General features: G+C 42.2%; 4 protein-coding genes across 4 annotated transcripts in view; 3 read left to right on the top strand and 1 right to left on the bottom strand.

Moving 5' to 3' along the window:
- The window catches only part of mturn (maturin, neural progenitor differentiation regulator homolog (Xenopus)), a 4,511-nt gene extending 3,949 nt beyond the window's left edge, over positions 1-562 (top strand). Inside the window, exon 3 of the mRNA XM_047019941.1 lies at positions 1-562. This exon is cut by the window's left edge and continues 1,213 nt beyond it. The gene's annotated coding sequence lies outside the window, so the exon portion shown is untranslated.
- Positions 563-630: 68 nt separating this feature from the next.
- Positions 631-5,363, top strand: LOC124467606 (E3 ubiquitin-protein ligase znrf2-like). Its single transcript, XM_047019938.1, has 4 exons — positions 631-1,398; positions 2,605-2,700; positions 3,180-3,285; positions 3,409-5,363. The coding sequence occupies exons 1-4, from the start codon at positions 1,077-1,079 to the stop codon at positions 3,464-3,466; spliced, it is 582 nt and encodes a 193-aa protein (XP_046875894.1). The 5' UTR covers positions 631-1,076; the 3' UTR covers positions 3,467-5,363.
- A 1,128-nt stretch (positions 5,364-6,491) lies between these two features.
- On the top strand, positions 6,492-8,654 carry nkiras1 (NFKB inhibitor interacting Ras-like 1). The gene is made up of 4 exons (XM_047019933.1): positions 6,492-6,615; positions 6,999-7,107; positions 7,603-7,844; positions 7,997-8,654. Exons 2-4 carry the CDS (start codon positions 7,014-7,016, stop codon positions 8,234-8,236), a joined length of 576 nt encoding a protein of 191 aa, XP_046875889.1. The 5' UTR covers positions 6,492-6,615; positions 6,999-7,013; the 3' UTR covers positions 8,237-8,654.
- A 288-nt stretch (positions 8,655-8,942) lies between these two features.
- On the bottom strand, positions 8,943-16,817 carry ube2e1 (ubiquitin-conjugating enzyme E2E 1). Its single transcript, XM_047019937.1, has 6 exons — positions 16,749-16,817; positions 15,736-15,893; positions 15,415-15,465; positions 10,552-10,684; positions 9,798-9,945; positions 8,943-9,477 (listed from the first exon to the last, which is right to left on the bottom strand). The coding sequence occupies exons 2-6, from the start codon at positions 15,885-15,887 to the stop codon at positions 9,380-9,382; spliced, it is 582 nt and encodes a 193-aa protein (XP_046875893.1). The 5' UTR covers positions 15,888-15,893; positions 16,749-16,817; the 3' UTR covers positions 8,943-9,379.
- Positions 16,818-18,905: the final 2,088 nt, after the last annotated feature.

Genomic DNA, 18,905 nt, shown 5'->3' with positions numbered 1-18,905 from the left:
GACAAGCAGTTCCTAGGTCAGTGTCTAAGAATAATTGCTGAGGTCTACTCTGAGACCAGCTATAGCTCCCCCCACCTCTATTCTCTCATTACGCCCCTCCTCCTCCTCTCTCTCCCTCTCTTTGTCTTTCTCTCTAACTCTCTGTTTGGTTTGTTTATAACTTAAGGTAGAGGTTGCCCTGAACCACAGACATGAGATCAGATTACTGTAGAACTATTGTTGACCTTATCCTTCATGGGCATGAACAATTACCTGGCCCTGTGCCTGTGTTAAGGGCCTACCTCCTCCGTTGTGATTATCGTTGAGTGTATGTGACACGACCACTACCACTGCTATGCTTTTGCCCCTGTAGCCTTCCGCCACCTGATTCTGCAACACTCGTAACTAACTTTGACTATTAATAGCCTTCCTTGGCCTCTAAATATGTTTGTCTTGTTTGTTATTTATTTTATTTTATTGTTTATGGTTATTTAAAGTATTCATATGATCGGTGTTTTATGTTTGTCCTAATATGTGTGTGAAAGTATTAAATAAAATGTGGTGAAGGGTGTGCGGAGTCTGACTTGCTGTTTGAACATATGTTTGTGTTGCTGTTGCTTAGTTTGACGTCACGCGACCTGACGCACGCTCACAGGGGGAGGCGCGACAATCCCAGCTTTTCTTCCTATGCGGTAATAATCATTGTATAGAAGTCTTCGATCTCCGTAGCAATTGAGCCAAAGAGTCCTTTTTGTGTCAATATCAACCATTCTGCAAGAGAGAGAAAATTAGGTGGACAATTTTTATATTTGCTAATGAAGTTGATCAGCGGGGCCTTGCAAACGCCTTGATAGTCATATCTATTGCACGTTGTAGCGCAACTCGAAACTTCTGACAATTTGAAGAAGACTGATATTTCTTAATCAAAAGTAAAGTTGTCATTTCTCGAAAGTTTGTCAACGAATTTATTTTCAACTGTCGAAGCGTTTCCGCCATGCGCAGTCGTTTGTGAATCAACAGTTTCTATTTAAACAAACAACACAGGAGACATATCCCCGTTGACTTCCTCATCAAGAGGACCTGATTTTTTTCACGCCATGGGTCCAAAACAGAGCAGTCCGGTGGCGGATGGTAGAACCCGTGCTTATTCCAGCTCCGATGTCCCATCTGGAACTAACGGGGGTGGTGGGTTCAGGTACACCAATGGTCCGGACGGGCCTGAAATTCGATATTCCAATGGGAACCATCCAAATTCATCATATCAAGCTGGAGTGAATATCCCCAACAACAGGAGGCAGGGGTCCCTGCTGTTTGGCAGCAGCCTAGACGACACAGACGGGGAGAGCGGGCTCTCTGGCGGCAGGCACCGGCTGCTTATTGGGTCACTACCAGCGCACCTGTCCCCCCACATGCTAGGAGGTAAGGAATGTGTATGCTAGATCTATGGTTGTTATATTGGACTATTTTTGACATATGACATGGTCCCATTGTTCAAATATGACACTTTTCTTGTCATATCATTCTTGACAATCACAAGAAGGTGAAACTGATTTGTGATTGCAAAGATAAGATATGGACTAACAACAAAGAGAGAACTCATGGTCAGTCACATGCTCATATCTCTTTGTCTCACACACACACACACACACACACACACACACACACACACACACACACACTTCGTCATTTACTGGTTTCCTGTCTCATGCCAGAACAGATTGCGGCCATCTAGGCCTGACACAAACAGACACAATGTCACGAGTCAAGACCTCTGGCACTGTGCCCACATTCAGGCTCTGCAGAGTTGTATGAGTACTCACACACACACACACACGTATGGCTCTGTGACTGTCAAGCACGCATACAACACAAACTCACTCTGGTCTTTCAACTCAGACTGTGTACTTCCTTCCAGGAACCTTTATCACAAATGATTATGTCATCACTAACCTTTGCTTTCTGGCTGTAAGTGTTCTTGACTCTTCAAAAGTGTTATGAGACTTGACCTACTTCATACTTTCTGTCACATAAACAGTATAACATGACAACACAACACAAACTCTGGCATTACCTTTATTTCACATGTGGGTGTGTGTACTTAATTGGGTGTGGGTTCTTGTTGCTGTTGGCTCCACACAGAGTTGCAGGTAAATGACACTGGAAAAAAAAACCTTTCCAGCCATAGCTCACCAGCTTCTGGCCTGGTAATCTTTGCTCAGCTGATAAGGAAAACAGGTGGTGGGGGTTGGGTTGGAGTTGAACCTCTCTCACACACACACACACACACACACACACACACGGGCCGCAGTATAAATACCGTACAAATGTCCTATTTATCAACAGTGTAGCCATGCTTCATTAGATATTGTGTAAGTAAAAATGTGTTGACCTCAGAGAGCTGTCTGATGTGTACGGTGTGTCTGAGCAGGGGAGATTATCTACAGGAAAAACAAGATCTAGGTTAGCTAATCTATAACTGCCGTGTAGGTGTGTCTACGTGTGTGTACGTGTGTGTACATTTTCTTCAGCAGATTGTCAGAGACATACAGTATATTCTTGCTAACCACACACAGAGATTTGAGAGCATTAGGCCTAAACCACTTATCTTGGGCTCTGTTTTCCCAGGGTTCCATTGTCCTGTGTGCTCTAAGTTTGTGTCTTCAGATGAGATGGAGGTACACCTGATCATGTGTCTAACAAAACCCCGCCTCTCCTACAATGGTGAGACCAAAAACATTTGCTTAAAGTTGGTTTTTCTTCCTGTATGCCTGCCTGTCTGGTTGACAGACATGCTCCCTGTTACATCTGTACAGCAGTAATAAATATAGACATGCTCAAATTTGTTGGCACCCCTCCCCCAAAAAAGGAAAAATGCAGAATTTCCTCTGAAATAACTTGAAACTGACACCCAGTAATTGGCACCCAACATTGTTGATCCCATATTTAAAAGTAAATAATAAAACAAATGAAAATGGTGTTGAAAATCTCTTATCCAATTATTCATTATCTTTTCTAAGCGGTACTAACAAATGTGTCCTGGACATTTTAAAATTAGCAATAATTAATCTCTTTTCACAGCTCCTTTGCTTTTTTCTATAGGTGTAAGGGTACCAATACATTTGAGTATGTCTGTACATAATGGGTGGGATTTATGGATGTCCCAGAATGTTCACTGATTGGTTGTCTATGTCTTTTCTCAGAGGATGTCCTGGCTAAGGATTCTGGGGAGTGTTCTATTTGTCTCGATGAGTTGGAGCAGGGTGACACAATTGCTAGACTGCCCTGCCTCTGTATCTACCACAAAGGGTAATACACATGAATTTGCAAGCACACATCATTTAAATAAATCGAATCTACTGTAAATAAAGTTCATATGTTTCCCCTCTGTCTCTTTCTCCTTCCCACCTTTTATCTCTGTCACTCCCCCAGGTGCATAGACGAGTGGTTTGAAGTAAACCGCTCATGTCCAGAGCATCCCTCAGACTAGACTGGATTTGAGCCACACATTACTTCTTTGCTCCATTAGCATCCATGGCTGACCTTACCTCAGCCCACCACCATCTGTGCCAGACCCAGACTCTCCTTAGAGACTATTTGCACTACATTTCCTAGAAGTCTTCAAATAAAGAAGAGAACTGTTGACCACTCATTTAGTGAGGTAAAAAAAAAGAAAACTACTTCAGTCTGGTTTGTAAACCAGCTTTACTGGAGAAGAAATGTGAAAGAGAATCACAAGGGAGGACTAGGAGTTATTGGGTACACTTCAGGGAAATCTACTTTGGATTTAATTCCATTTGTACTCCTCAGCCCTACAAACAATAATGTGATAATATCTCTTCTCAGAACTGTGTAGTAGTAAAAATTTTTACTTTTTAAATTCTGATATACAACTTGGCGCTTCAAATATTTTTTTTAATTGCCTGTGTTGTGTGCTAATTATTTGTCAAATATTGCTTATCACCTCAATAATCAAGTCCAATTCAGATCAAAAAAAGTTTATTGGGGTACAGAAATGAGCAATTGGTTGAGAATTGAGATATTTCAGGGATTACTGTGAGATTATCATAGACATGATACAATATCCATTATTTGTGACTAGTAGTCACATTTTGTATGTCTATTTAAGTGCCGTGACTGTAATATGCTGCTAGTTAAATGTTCATAGCCACAGTCGTCAAATGTTGACATGATATAAACCCCTCAAAAAAGTTCATAATTGTTATTTCGGTCGATTATTCATCCCCTTCAATAATACAAATTGGTATTGTATTTTATATCACTGGAAAGCCTAATTAGCCACCTTTACAACGAGGTACAACTTGTAAGGATCGTACATTCGTGGAATGAGCAACACAGCTAACCGTGTGGGTAGCGGCCCCCAAAAAAGTGCCCAAATCCTCTGCAATATTCTTCAATTGGTATTCACTCTCGTTTAGAGTTGCATGGTGGATTGGATGATTGCACTCTCCCACAGTAATAAGGAAAAAAACACATATTGGCCATTTTTACACTTTATTCATTTTACACTGTCAGGGACCTCAGTTGAAGATCCATACGCAGCCACAACAGCTTGGCACCTCCTCCTCACGCTGGTCACCAGCCTGGTCACACACTGCTGTGGGATGGCATCACATTCCACAACCAGGATTTGTCCCAAGTCAGCCAAAATGTTTGCGTTGGTCACTCTGGCACATACAGGACGCCCAAGCTGATCCCACTTGAAGCTCAAAACGAGAGTGAATACCAACAGAAGAATATTGCAGAGGATTTTGGCACATTTACGCTAACATTTACGCTACCCACATGGTTAACTGTGTTGCTCATTCCACGAATGCACGATCCTTACAAGTTGTACCTCTTTGTAAAGGTGACTAATCAGGCTTTCCAACGATATAACATACAATACCAATTGGTATTATTGAAGGGGAGGAATAATCGACTGAAATAACGTTTCCAAACTTTTTTTAGGAGTTTATATGTTTTTAAAAATACTGCATCCAAATGTAATGACAAATGTTAGTTCCCACATTAGGTACATGACCGACATGTACCTGATGTCATCTGAAATTTAAACATTTTGACAAATCCACTAGTGTTTTGGTGAATATAATGATATCACAATGCTGCCTGCATCAGTGATTGATAATTTACCTGCAGAAAGGAACAGTGATAAAGTGAAAGAGTTTGTTTATCTTACATTGGCTATGTTAACTTGCTGTGTTTTGGGGTTATTCCACAAATACATTAGTGACAGAGTAATCTAAATTGACTCTAGATGTTGTTAGTTAAATCTGTCTGCATATGTTCAATTCAAAATCATTTCAATTAGGCTGTCCATTTCAATTTACAAACACTTCTGAATAAAGCACTGATGTGAATCGTTATTTTCTCCCCCTCCCCCCTGAGTAACACTTTAACATAAAGGCTGACATTTGAAAAGCCTTAAGATGCATGGTTTTAACATAACATAATTATAAACAACAATCAACACTTAGCACATAGCGTTTGCATTGAGTTGCTACTTATCCATTTGGAAAGCAAAGTGTTGTATAAAGGTACAAGTTCTAAAAGACATGAAAAACGTTTGGGACACATGACTTGGAAAAAAAATTCTGCCTTTGTCCCTGAACCTTTTAATAAACGACTTTCGTATTGTCAAGCAGTAACCTGAAACGAAACTGGCCTAGATCAACCCCATAGACATATGTATGATATGACCCCCCCCCCCCCCCCCCCCCCCCCCCAAAAAGATACTCTTCTACAGCATTTCTGGTTATGCGTGTGCGCCTTCAGAATAAGAGCACGACCTGAGACTTGGCATAACGTTTGAATTTGAGTGGCGCAATCCACTCCAGTTTGGGATTTAACGATGTATCCCAAGTGCGGTTATTAGAACAAAGTGTGCATGTTAATATGTAGCAACCCGAGGGAGCGGTCATTTGTTAGTAGCCGTACATAATAAGTGATGATAACATTCTTGCCAAATTTTTTATAAAATATTTTGGTTTGAGAAATAAGAAATCCAACGATATTCCATACTTGTTGTTAGAGGTGAACACAAATAATATTTTTTGTAATCATTAGGCTAAAATTCCAGAGACAGATTCAACTATCATGTTATCCATGTTATCAATAGAAGCTATAGTAAACGCATACCATACCCACGTAAATATTTTAGTGTATTCCACTTTTTACTGCTAGTCTTAGTATAGTTAGACCACATATTTAAATTTAAGATTCCTATATGTTTATTGTATGCACCTTCCTGCCAAAGCAAATTCCTTGTCAGTGCAAACTTTCATGGCGAATAAATCCCATTCTGATTCTGATTCTGAATACATATACCAATATTATTACATATTTCTGAATCAATTTGAACCAAAACATAATGATGAGTGATTGAGTTGAATTTTTATCCTTTATATTGTTTACTTAATTTGACCTGTAATCGAAGTATTTTCTATCACTTTTGTGAAAGGACGATCACTTTTCAAATTCAAGAAAGAAAAGGTTTTAGTTTCGTTACCTTTTATTTTGAAATATGTGAAAGGAATCAACCGGATATGAGATGCCTAAGGGGTTGACCCTGCAGAAGCATCATTCCAGTACAGGATAAATCAAGTAGCTAGCACTATAGTAAGTACCTAGCTACCCACAATAATTAACAACAATTGTACGTTTGGCGAGAGTTTGGTTATTTTCTTTGGTAAATAATTTACACCCCTTGTTTTCTCCAAACGTGTCTGCCTCTAAAAAAGGAACGTTGTTGTCTAGCGACTGCTGAGTAAGCTAGAGCTAGCAAGTATAGTCATTGCTAGCTACTTGCATAAATTTTTTTCCTCCATGTAACTAGCTAGAATTAAGCAATTATGCTGTATTGTGGCATAGCAAACTTTATAGTTGTTGCAACTGCATTTGAGTTATGGTTCACGCATAGTAAATCTACACATGGTTTGTTAAGTCATCTAGCCAAGAAGCTAGCAATTAAAAACTAACGACCCGCTTGACATTGTTTGCAGGTGCACCTGTTCAAAATGGGAAAAGGTTGTAAAGTTGTAGTGTGTGGTCTAGCATCAGTTGGAAAAACAGCAATTCTTGAACATTTGCTGTATGGCAATCACGCTGTTGGTAAGTTGGTCTGTTGTGCTTATTGGGGTAATCGATATTCGCTAAAGGATGGATTTGTTTGCTTGTATGAAACGGTACCGCCTACTCTATCTTCTACAATGTAATCATTGCACACGTTTGAGAAATGTATATCTCTTATATAAGTTGGCTGCCATGTTTAATACTGTATTTATTTAAGTTGATCATTGTACACATCAGTTGCCAGCCTTTTCTCCACAAAGGTCTAGCTCAGAGGTTTTCAACTCTGGTCCTCAGGGACCTCCTGTCCTGCATGTTTTAGACGTTTCCCTGCTCCAACCCACCTGATTCAAATGAGTGGGTCGTTATCTAGCTCAGCAGAAACCTGGTAACAACCATATATTTGAATCAGGTGTGTTGGAGCAGGGAAACATCTAAAACATGCTGGACAGGGGGGTCCCTGAGGACCAGGGTTGAAGACCTCTGGTCTAGCTAATGTATCTAATAATCTCTCATAATGACAGATGTTCGTTGCAGGCTCTGAGTCCAGTGAAACCCAAGAGGATGTGTATGTGGCATCTGTGGAGACAGACAGGGGAGTGAAGGAACAGCTACGCCTTTATGACACAAGGGGTCTCCATGATGGACTAGAGCTGCCCAAGCACTACTACTCAGTAGCTGATGGGTTTGTGCTTGTCTACAGCGTTGACAACCTCGAGTCATTCAAGAAGGTGGACATACTGAAGAAGGAAATAGACAAGTCCAGAGACAAAAAAGAAGTATGGTCAAAATGGTTGAGTTGCCTTTACCTAAAAAGAAGGCTTAGTTGATAAAAGATACAAGATCAACTTACACATTCAAATTGGCATTAAAGCATGCTTTGTATTGCAATTCTTATAACAGTCAAGGGCGTTTGTGTCCTCTGGCACAGGTGACTGTCATCGTGCTGGGGAACAAGACGGACCTGCGCGAGCGGCGTCAGGTGGAGCAGGAGACGGCACAGCAGTGGGCGCGGGGTGAGAAGGTCAAGCTGTGGGAGGTGAGCGTCACGGAACGCAACTCCCTCATCGAGCCTTTCACCGTGCTCACCAGCCGCCTCACGCAACCACAGAGCAAGTCGGCCTTCCCGCTACCCGGCCGCAAGAGCAAGGGCACGCCGTCCGACATCTGAACCAGAAGGCAGGTGCCTGCTGCTATGGATACGGTTCAGTTTCCGGACATGGTGCTAACCAAACGGACGGGAGGGCCCGAGTCTCACACTTGCATCCATATCTCAAGTCTGTCCATCTCAAATGCCTTTAAATTAGAGGTGTAATACTACCTAGTATACCAAGCGTAACCACACAGCAATAAGAATCCTACTGCTTTGATGTTTGGCTGTAACCTGTTAGTCTGTAATTTGTCTAAATGGTTCTCTAACATTTAGCTCAAGTGTTGAGAAAATTATTTATTTTATACCTAATTTATTTTTGTCACTTTACTAAAATTACATTCCTAGAAGATAGGAACAATGTAAACGTAGAATACAATTGTGCTTGAATGAAATGTCTCGGAGTGAATATCTCCTTGGGAGCCTAATAAATGTGATGTGCTGCTACTGGCTGTGTTGTCTAGATCTTTCCACATGCTATATCCCTCAAGTTTTCCTAATGTAAATCAGTTGAACAGTGTGATACACAGTACCATGAATGCTGGCTTCTGGTTTAGAGCTTGAGAACAATGAACAATATCTTAACACACATGCAATGTGTATACCTGCTTTTCATAAGAATATTATAAAAGAGGTTTGACAGCCAATCATTTTAGACTGAACTTAGAGCTGATTTTTCCTGATGCAGCATTTAAGAGCAATCTAGTCATTCAAGAAGCCAAGGCAGTTTACATCAACTAACTTTAATATCAGTGAAAAATCCACATTAACATGACATTTGAAACTCAGGGAATCATGCTGCAACACCTTAAACAAGCAGTCAGACTAGATTATTTTGTTTCCAAGCACAAGCTAAAAATGAATTCATTTACAAAAAAAAGAAACGCACAATATGGTACATTATTGCCAAATCTTGATTACAGATGGGCAGAGATAACTTAAAACACAATCAACAAAAATATCAAGAGATAAGACTTCAGTTCCAAGATAAAAATTAATCACTCAATCCTTCCCTCACACCCACCGCCCTCCCCTTCTGACCCCCCTTCTCCCTCCCCCCCCTTCTCCCTCCCTCCCCCCTCCCCCCCTCCCCCCAGAGTCGTCCAAGAGGCAGCTTGTTTTTTCTGATGCTCTACCGTGATGATGTCTTGCATTCTCCTGGGATTATGTGGCGTAGCGCTTGGTCCACTGTTTGGCTATTCGGTCGTGTTCTGGTCTGTTTGTTGTGTACTGGGTGGCAATGCTTCCCACCAGAGGGTCAGCTGGAATGGAGAGTAAGGTATCACTTTTTCTAGTTGATGAATTCATGCAGGATCAGTGACTAGGTAGTGTCTAGTGTCTAGTCACTCACTCCCAGTGAAATACATGACAGGAGGCGTACACATTAAACTTGGGAGATAGAGTTCTTTGAATCTGGTTGGATCTTGATTATGTATCTCACCTGAAAGCAAAACTGAGTCTTACCAGGGTCACAGTCTCTGTGTGTGGTTACTACCAGGGTCACAGTCTATGTGTGGTTACTACCAGCGTTGTTGTCTGTGTGTATGTGTGGTTACTACCAGGGTTGTAGTCTGAGTCTTACCAGGGTTGCAGTCTGTGAGGAGGGAGCAGATGGACAGCAGCACCTTGGAGATGGTGAGTGCCGGGCTCCAGTTGTCCTTCAGGATGTCCAGACAGATGACTCCCTGGCTGTTGATGTTACAGTGGTAGATCCTCGTACGGAACGTCACCTGATCCAAGTAAAAAAATAAAATAAAAATGAATCGTCAGTCTACAGTATTGTATTATTTTCCTTTTCAACTATAAAGTTAGGAATCTCTGCGTGCCTGCACTAGTTCAGGCACTGGGCTGGTGGCCATTGGCAGCAGCTCACCAGATTCATGAATTCATAGCAGATTTAAACTTCACACACACACACATCGAGCTTCCTGCCCCATAGTGAAATGTTAACTACAACACTGCACTCTAGTGGTAAATGCAGCGATCTTTACCAGGGCAGTGAGGGAATGCAGTCCATTTAAAACACTGAAATCAGTGTTGAGTTTCAATGAGTTCAGTCTAGCACACCAAATAAAACTTGTGTCAGATAATAACATACTATCAATTCCTGAGCCTAGATTTGGCCCTAATCCAAGACAAAAAATAATCTTCCCCAGAAACGTCCACTGAACGTTTACCCACCAAGGACCAAATCCTAATGTCCACCCTTGACAAAGCAGAAGACTCACATCACTTACAAGAACAAACAACGCTGCCTCATCCTTTATGTCACACGAGGAAAAAATTCATAAAATCACCTTGGGGGGTTAGGGAAGGCGGAAGGGAGCAGGGCTTACCTTGGGGGGCTTGAAGGGGTAGTCTGGTGTGAAGGCGATGTCCAGGAAGAAGACCCCTCCCTCGTAGACTGAGCCGGGCGGGCCCAAGATGGTGGACCTCCACTCATAGATGTTATCTCCTTTTGGACCCGCACTGAAAGCACACAGACAAGGACAATTCAGACCCTTTTTAATTACAATACAGGAAGAAACCTGGTAATTGAGTGGCTGAATGACACCATGGCATATATCCTTTTAGAGACCAGAATTGCACGTCCTTTTTGTCGTTTTGTATTCTTGCTGCAAAACCAATTTTCCATGGCAAGGACATTTGAAATGGAAGTTTTAAAGTCGAGCTAACAAGAGCTGCTTGACCGAGGGCATTTCTTTAAGTATGTTTGAAGACTGGATGCAGAGTTAAAGGAGAGTGAGAGCTTAAACTAATCACTGTAAAAAAGAAAAAAACTTAAATAACAACTGCAAAAATGTCCCATTAAAGTATCTGAATTTCCACTCTACATTCTTTTAAACCATGTATAAAGTGTCCAAAAGTAGAAAAATAAATTAAGAAGACTTTTGAGAATCACTATGAAAGTAAATGATGGTTCATAACATCGTCACCTTTTGCGAAGTGCTTGAAAGTTTTTTCTTGAAAGTAGTATAATGGGCACTTTTTACACTGTGAGGGAAGGTTTCCATAAGTAGCAGCAGGTCAACAGCACAGAACCCTACATTGGCAGTCTAACACCATTACAGTAATTTGCTTACCAAGATAAAGAGTCAAGCTGAAAGGGCCCTTAGTGTAACTGATAATCCATGTGACCCACAGGCTGTAATTTTTGTAAATGTATAGTAAGCTACCCAGCCCTAGCTCTTGCATTGACAAACTAATAAAAATACTGAGTCATTGCTCATTCAGCTCAATGTGTGACTTACAAGACAGCTTTATTGAGAAGCATTTGCCTATTATCAGAAATATGATAATGTATCATTTTTGGAAAAAAACTCTACTAGAGTTTGTTCACACAAGCAACAGCCCAAACTAACAATGCTACTACAGATGTGCTGGTTAGAGTTCTCACACACACGCCTCAGTCAGACCCCTGTAGCGCCAAATAACCAAAATAGATACTGTATCGTTTCACACTGAATATGGCAGCCTAGGGTTTTCTTTTTGCCTGACAACAAAGACGTTTCACACGCGAGAGAGATGGACAGAGGAGAGCCTGTGTCTCCTGCCCTGACAGACAAAGGCCACCCAGTCCTCTGGAAGGCAGCGATGTGCCTTGCCATCACTGTTGTCATTCACCTCAATAAGGAAAAAAAAGAAAAAAAAGGAGGCTTCTTTTCCGACCTCCACTTTTACACACCAATAAATATGGTAGTGGTATCACATTTTCACAGTTCTATTTTCAAGAATAACTGTAACCTTTCAAAACATTCTCCACACACACACACACACACACACACACACACACACACACACACACACACACACACACTCCAGACAACACATATTTTTCGGGGGTTCAAACCATTTCTTCTATCCACGTTGACTTCCGAGAGAGACCCAAACAAAAGGAAACGTCGATTTCCCTCGACTCGCGAGCAGGGGCTTAGAAATCACTTGTGTTGTAGTTTAACAGTCGGCCCTGAAGTCTTCTTCAGCCGGGAGTATTTGTTGAGTGCAGATGCTCTCTAGTGTGCTGCTGTCTGTCATCACACCATCGTACCTACACCATTAGCGGCTGGCTGCACTCCTAATGGTAGCAGCAAGAAACACGCTGCAAAATTCGCTATTAGGATGAATAATCAACCTACTTAGGCAGAGTGGCTAAGATAACTCAGACCTTGTATGATTTTCAGATAACTATCTCTGTCGTCTTTAGTTTAACTATCCACAGTTTTTGCTCTGCTTTTTTAATTTATATTTCCCTACGGTGTTTGCCAATGCATCCTCTGGTGTCCTGCTCTCACAAACACGTTCGACATAGAGCTGTCATGTCAGAGAAGCTGTATGGCTGACATTGAACAGGACGTCAGATCTGATCTGCAGAGCGAGCCTACCGAAACCTAGCCCCATCATCTCCACACCGATTTCATGGAACACCCTAGCAAGCAAGTCCTTAAATGTACTACATTCACAGCAGCTCAGAGGTAGCTGGGCTTAGAGGGCTCACCAAAGCAACAACGCAGCCTGGGCCAGCTACTTCCTCTCCAGGGAGTGAGGCTTTTTATAGATATGAAAAGCTTTTTAGAAACCTCAGCACTCACACACAAACACAGGCTCAAACACACACACACACACTTGCACACAAACACGCAACAACTCCCACAGTAACACTCTGTAATGTGTGAAGAGAAGAAGAATTGGTTCACACAATAAATATGAGCTCAAAGCAGAACAGAGAGATCACATGTAACCTCAGATGATTTAAAACAACCTTGACACACCTCACTCAGAGGAACCACCTTTAAAAGTCACTCATGCACGCACACACACACACACACACAAACACACACCGTAAACAGTGTCTCCTTAGGAATAACCCTTCATCTGACTAAGCAATTAGAGGGCTGGGGGTAAAAATTGTAATTCCATGTTTTACATTATGGTATAACACACTTGGACCAATCCCCTTTACTGCACACACATTTCAACTTCTCGACAAACAACTGTCATGAGTCTTAACCCTCGGAATGCCAGGAATCCGTCAGGAGGCTGGACACCCAAGGGCAACATCCAGAAAGCAGAGACCAAGAGAGAGAGAGAGAGCAAAGAGGCCACATGACAGAAGAAAACAGAGAAGAGAGAGAAAGGAGAGTCTAGCAGAGACAGAAACAAGCCCTGAGTAAGCGCCACACAGCATAAGCAGAGGATCCTGGGTACGTGGAGCGAGACTGAAGGTGCGTGAAAAGGAGTCCGAGAGCAAGCAGCTGGGAGCAGGAAGGACAGCTTGTGATTTCTGCAGTTCAATGATGACAAGACCAGTTTCCAATGAAACGAGGCTGCCTCTGCATCCACCACGTCAAGTAGAATGAGGTTATGATTAGCTGCATTCGAAAAACGGGCCAGGTAGAGACTGTATATACATTTATATACAAAAAAAGAGCTTGCTATTTTTTTGAACACCCCTCTACAGCTTAAGTCCACTGATAATTTATTAAGGCCTTAATCATAACCAATGTTAAGATAATGAGGGGAAAACTTAAGCATACTCATGTCAAATGAAATGCTTCAAACGCACCCTACCCAACCCGCATGTGTATATACATGCGTCTGAGTATATGTATGTATATAAATATATTTACTTCCCCCAGCCACACTTCTAAAGGATTATCTTATCTTATCTCATACATCAGCCATAACATTGACCACTGACAGGTGAAGTGAATAACACTGATTATCTCATTATCATGGCAGCTGGTAGTGAGTGGGATGTATCAGAGGTCTAGTGGATTCCATGCCTCAATGCCTCGATGGCTCAAAGCTATTTGGGTGGCAAAAGGGGGGACCTACACAATATTAGGCAGGGGGTCATAATGTTATGGCTTATGGCCGATTATTTTAAATGTCATATACACATTATGGGGGTGAGGGGGAATGAGTGGACTATCCTATTCTCACTAGGAATATAGTGTAGAAGAATATAAATGTATGCACGCGCACACCAGAATTAGACAATGTAAGGTGTGCACATGTATACATTTATATTCTTCTATCCCCAGGTGCAGGATTTACGGTTTATTTCTTCATTAACCGAAAAACGATAAATGTTGTTCTCCAGGCCCAAACAGTAACCCCCCCCCCCGTATTAACCAGTAGGCCCAATCAGTAACCCCCCTCCGTATTAACCAGTAGGCCCAATCAGTAACCCCCCTCCGTATTAACCAGTAGGCCCAATCAGTAACCCCCCCTCCCAGCGGCGAGTGGAACCCAAGCATCTGGGCCATGCGTAGTGTGTCCACTAATTCCCCCCAACCCCATAATCCCACTAGATTAAACAGACTACTTCCCTTTCCACTCAGAGGCACCCTCAAAACGCCCTTCCCCCATAAACTATCTCACACACACCGCCCTACATGTGGACAGAGACCTGGTTCCTTCTCTGCTTCATAAGGTGTGATGGTCACATTCTCCAAATGCAGTGAGTTGAACTCTGGTGCCACAGTCAACATGTTGATTGGGCCTTCTAACTGGCACGTCTAGAGCACTTATGTGGTCATGGCCATCGCGGGGCTAAGTGGTCGTTTAGGGAATAACTGCCCAACTAGCGGCCTGGAACACTCCAACATGCAATCAGCTCGCCTCAGGGTCTAGACAACATCACAACTCGCTGTTCTCCGACGTTACTTTCGTCAGAGCGCCGTCAGCCGTCGTGGCTGTCTCCACCAGGACTAATCCAGCAACACAAACACATGTCCTCACTTGGAGATGATCAGAACCTTAAATATGGTGTGTTTAAAACAACCTTGTGCTTCTATACAACCTTCAAGTCCTTCTGCAGGACACCTTGTGTCTGTCCTCACCTTTCTTGACAGATTGTGTATCTGTCATCACCACAGGCCCCAACTGTAAATGCTGTGTGTTCCTGAGAAAGAGCCCTTTCTACTTGACTAACAGGAGTCCTAGATTCTTGACAGACCACTAAAGGAACTACTTGCATCATGCTTCCTGTATTAGGAGATTACATGTTGTGTTGCCAAAGGCCAGAAGCATGTGATTTAACTAGATACCCCAGACAGTTTAGAGGGCAACCACAGACCCCCTTAAAACCTCTAGACAAAAAAGAAAGAAAGAAGCTGTGACAGAGTGTGAGGTGATGAAAAGACCATTTTAGCTCTCCCTCTTTCTCTCACACACGTACATACACAGTCACTCACCTGCAGTTTGGTGGTGGATCCAGAGTAATATCAGCCAACTCCTTCTGAATTCTGTATTAATAAATGAAATACAGCAATGTTGAAGCTTGACCAAAAGACACTTCTATAACAAGCAGTGTAGGTAGGTCTGATTGTCTTATGTATAATTATAAACAACAAGATTAATTGGATTCTGGTCTAGGCTATCATGGGCCTGTGACAGGGAATCCTAAAATGAAATTGCTGTTCAAGGAAGCAAATGAGGTAAACGGGATCAAAATCTTGTATAGAACAATCTAGAAATATACAGTAGCCTACACTGTAGCCAATTAGTCAGTTTACCTTTTAGCACTGGTGGAGAGGAGTTTGGAAGTCTTGCTCATGCTGGCTTTGCTGTCTCGTTTCTTGCTAGGGGTGCTTTTCTCTTGCAGATTAGTTATAGAGGATGAGGAAGACGAAGAACTGGTGCTGGCACGCGAATCTTCATCCGACATACCGATCTCCAATGGGGAAAAGAAGACAAGATGCATCCAGAAACAACAAATCAAACACCGTTTTTGCACCTGCTCACAAATGTAAAAGTGTATCTTTTCCAATAAGGCTAAATTGAGTCAATAACCGGCCGTGCAACGGTGACCTTTAGCTGTTTGTTTAACCATATGTAGCCTGAACTAATATCCCAGAAACCGGAGGGCTTACCAAGTCCATTGGTTATGTGCTACTTGATCAAGGAGGACAAATATTTAAATTCTAACTTATCCTGCTTATCACAAAAGCATTCGCTCTTTCATAAGACTTCAAGGCAGATTACTGACTCCACGCTAATGTTTGCACTGAAGCGTTATTTAGCTGGGCAGGGCTGCAACAAAGCATTGCCTACTCAGCTTTTGTTGTAAAATGTATACACTCATCTTGTGAATTAAGAACTAATGGATACGTGTCACTTTCCCACCGATTAATTGAATAAGCTAACCATCTCAAAAACGGAAAATGATAATCGATAGGGCGATGTCGCATTTGTTTGGGAAACCCTTCACTTCCACCGAACATGAGCACTAAAGAAACTTTCACTTTGATCGTATGATAGGCTTTTCTGGCAGTAGTTAAATAATATTCAGACGTCAAATACAGTTGTGTATCAGATCCATATCCGGAACAATTAGATTTTAGTTGAATTATATCCCTCGATACGCAGCTGATCTCGGTCCAGCCAGTCTTGGGATGGAGCAATTTCTTAATTTCCTCACCGACGGCCATAGGCACAGAGTATTGACCGGAATATCGACTGGATGCACCAAGTATCATACAATTGCAACATATTTTCCAATGTTAGTAAAACATTTAGTGTTAGATACCTTTCTTTGTGTCTGTGAGTGCCTCCGTCGCCTGGACGCGTGCCTTTCGCCTCTCGCGGAGCGGAAGTGCTGGTGCAACAGCAGACGAAGCAATTCAGGGCAATGGAGTCAGTGGGGCACACTCAAATGACAATGCCAAGTTGAGAACAGTGCCGAGTAAAGAATCACAAACTATAAAGTTATTGAGATATGTTTTTACCTAGCCGTGAAATGAATACATACACTCTCAATTTTCTTTACCGTAAGAGACCATTGTGCATCTTGCCAATATAGTTAATCCGTCTTATCTTTCAGGCTATGATTCTAAGGCACAACAGTCAGACTCGTCGATGTCCATATTAAAGTTTAGCAAATTGTATATATTGTGTGAGCAGTAGTTATGGCCATTACAAATGCCGCAGGCATATTTGACTGTCAACTTTATAGGCTACTGACACGGTGATCGTGTTATTTATTTGGTGTCTGTGATGAGAGTGTGCTTCTTGGGTCATATATGCCCTCAAACGACACGAACCGGCGTTGTATTGTCTGACTGTACTAAACACCTTGCCATTATTAAGTGATATCACTGTACCATGTTCCCACACTGTACAGATTTAATCAATCCCCACCTCCTCCACTTCCCCTTCTCGAACTCAACTTCCTCCAGTTATCTCCAGCCTGCTGCCTCATGAGGGGTTGACAAACTGTGACCTTATCAAGTGATGGTATGTAATCATTTAACCATCAATTATTATCTGCTTGTCAGTACACTATGTCACTGTATAACCTTTAAACAGTTGTTTCCTTTCCAACCAATAAACTCATCGCAAAAGCAAGACCAGGAACCATATTTGAGTTTGATTTGAAACCACCTTACTATGTATTCAGACCGGAATGTTCCAGGCAGGGACGAGGAGGTGTGAAGGAAAGCCTGAGCAACTGGGTGAGGGAGAGTATTCAGAAGCACCAAAACAATTATCATTCTTTCCCTGTGGGGGAGGATTCCCCATGCCTGTCAACCATAATTAACTCCACGGGTCTTGCTCCACTTTGCAGCTTCGCCTATTAATAGTGAGGGGCCTCAACTACACCCAACCATAAACATTCACTCACATAATAGAATATGGAAGCCCACTACGATGACCATAAGAGATTGCACATTCTCATCAGTGGACCAGCTATCACTGCTGCCACCTACTTAAAAGGACAGGCATGAGTTCTGTGCAGAGGACACATGGTGTGTTGAAACTGGTTTAGGTGAAAGGCACAAAAAGGAGGAGGACCCAAGATATGGGTTATAGTCATCATTCGGGATGCAAAAACAGGACAGCCTCATGATTCGCCAGACAATCTTCCAAGTCAACAGCAGCCGGAATGAGGCACAGCTCAAAAACGAGATGTCTCCCCTTCTCCCATTGTTTATATTATAAATATATAAATATTATATCTTATTTGTATTTCACAATCTTAGCATGAACCCAGATTCCTCTACAAACCCTTTTGTGGCAAACCTGTAAAACATTAGGGGCCAAAGTGTCTGCCCAGACATCAAGATTCGAAGGGATGTTTGCGTCCCGTTGCGGAGGGTATGGTTCCAGACAGGAATGCTGGACACTGGGTGGTTGGACTCTCAGGAGTAGTGGAGTTAAGGGATAGTGTATCCCACTGACTTACAGTGGCTAGGCAAGTCAGTGAATAAATCCCAAGTTTCATTTCTTTTATCAACATCTTTGTTTTGACACTTGAGCATTCAGTGGAGTTCTGCTTCTGAAACAGCGAGTCAGCAGTCAAAGACCTTCAGAGGAACTGGAGCATAAACAGGGGGAGCTGTGCCATAATAGATCTGAAATTGAATGCAGCTTTCACTGTGCACACAAGTGGGAAAAGGGCCTTGATGGAAGACCTTTCAACCTATTACGTGGAATAACAACATCACAAATCATCCCGAATGTCTGGGTTGTAATTGTGGATTGCAAAGCACGTTTTTTGATTGTGATGACAAAACTGAGGGAAAAGTGAGGCTCTGTCATCTGTAGCCCACTGGAGAGGACGACAGACAGCCTTTTCTTAGACCACAGCGGGTTCTGTTCAGGTAACCAATCACCTTCTGAATCATTCTGTTGTTTGTGGTGAGTGAGAGCGATTTCTCCAGGAAGCTGGGGTCAGTGTTAGGTC

The sequence above is a fragment of the Hypomesus transpacificus genome, chromosome 4 (genome assembly GCF_021917145.1).
Source record: "Hypomesus transpacificus isolate Combined female chromosome 4, fHypTra1, whole genome shotgun sequence".
NCBI lineage: Eukaryota > Metazoa > Chordata > Actinopteri > Osmeriformes > Osmeridae > Hypomesus > Hypomesus transpacificus.
This window is presented reverse-complemented; position numbering and strand designations above follow the sequence as displayed.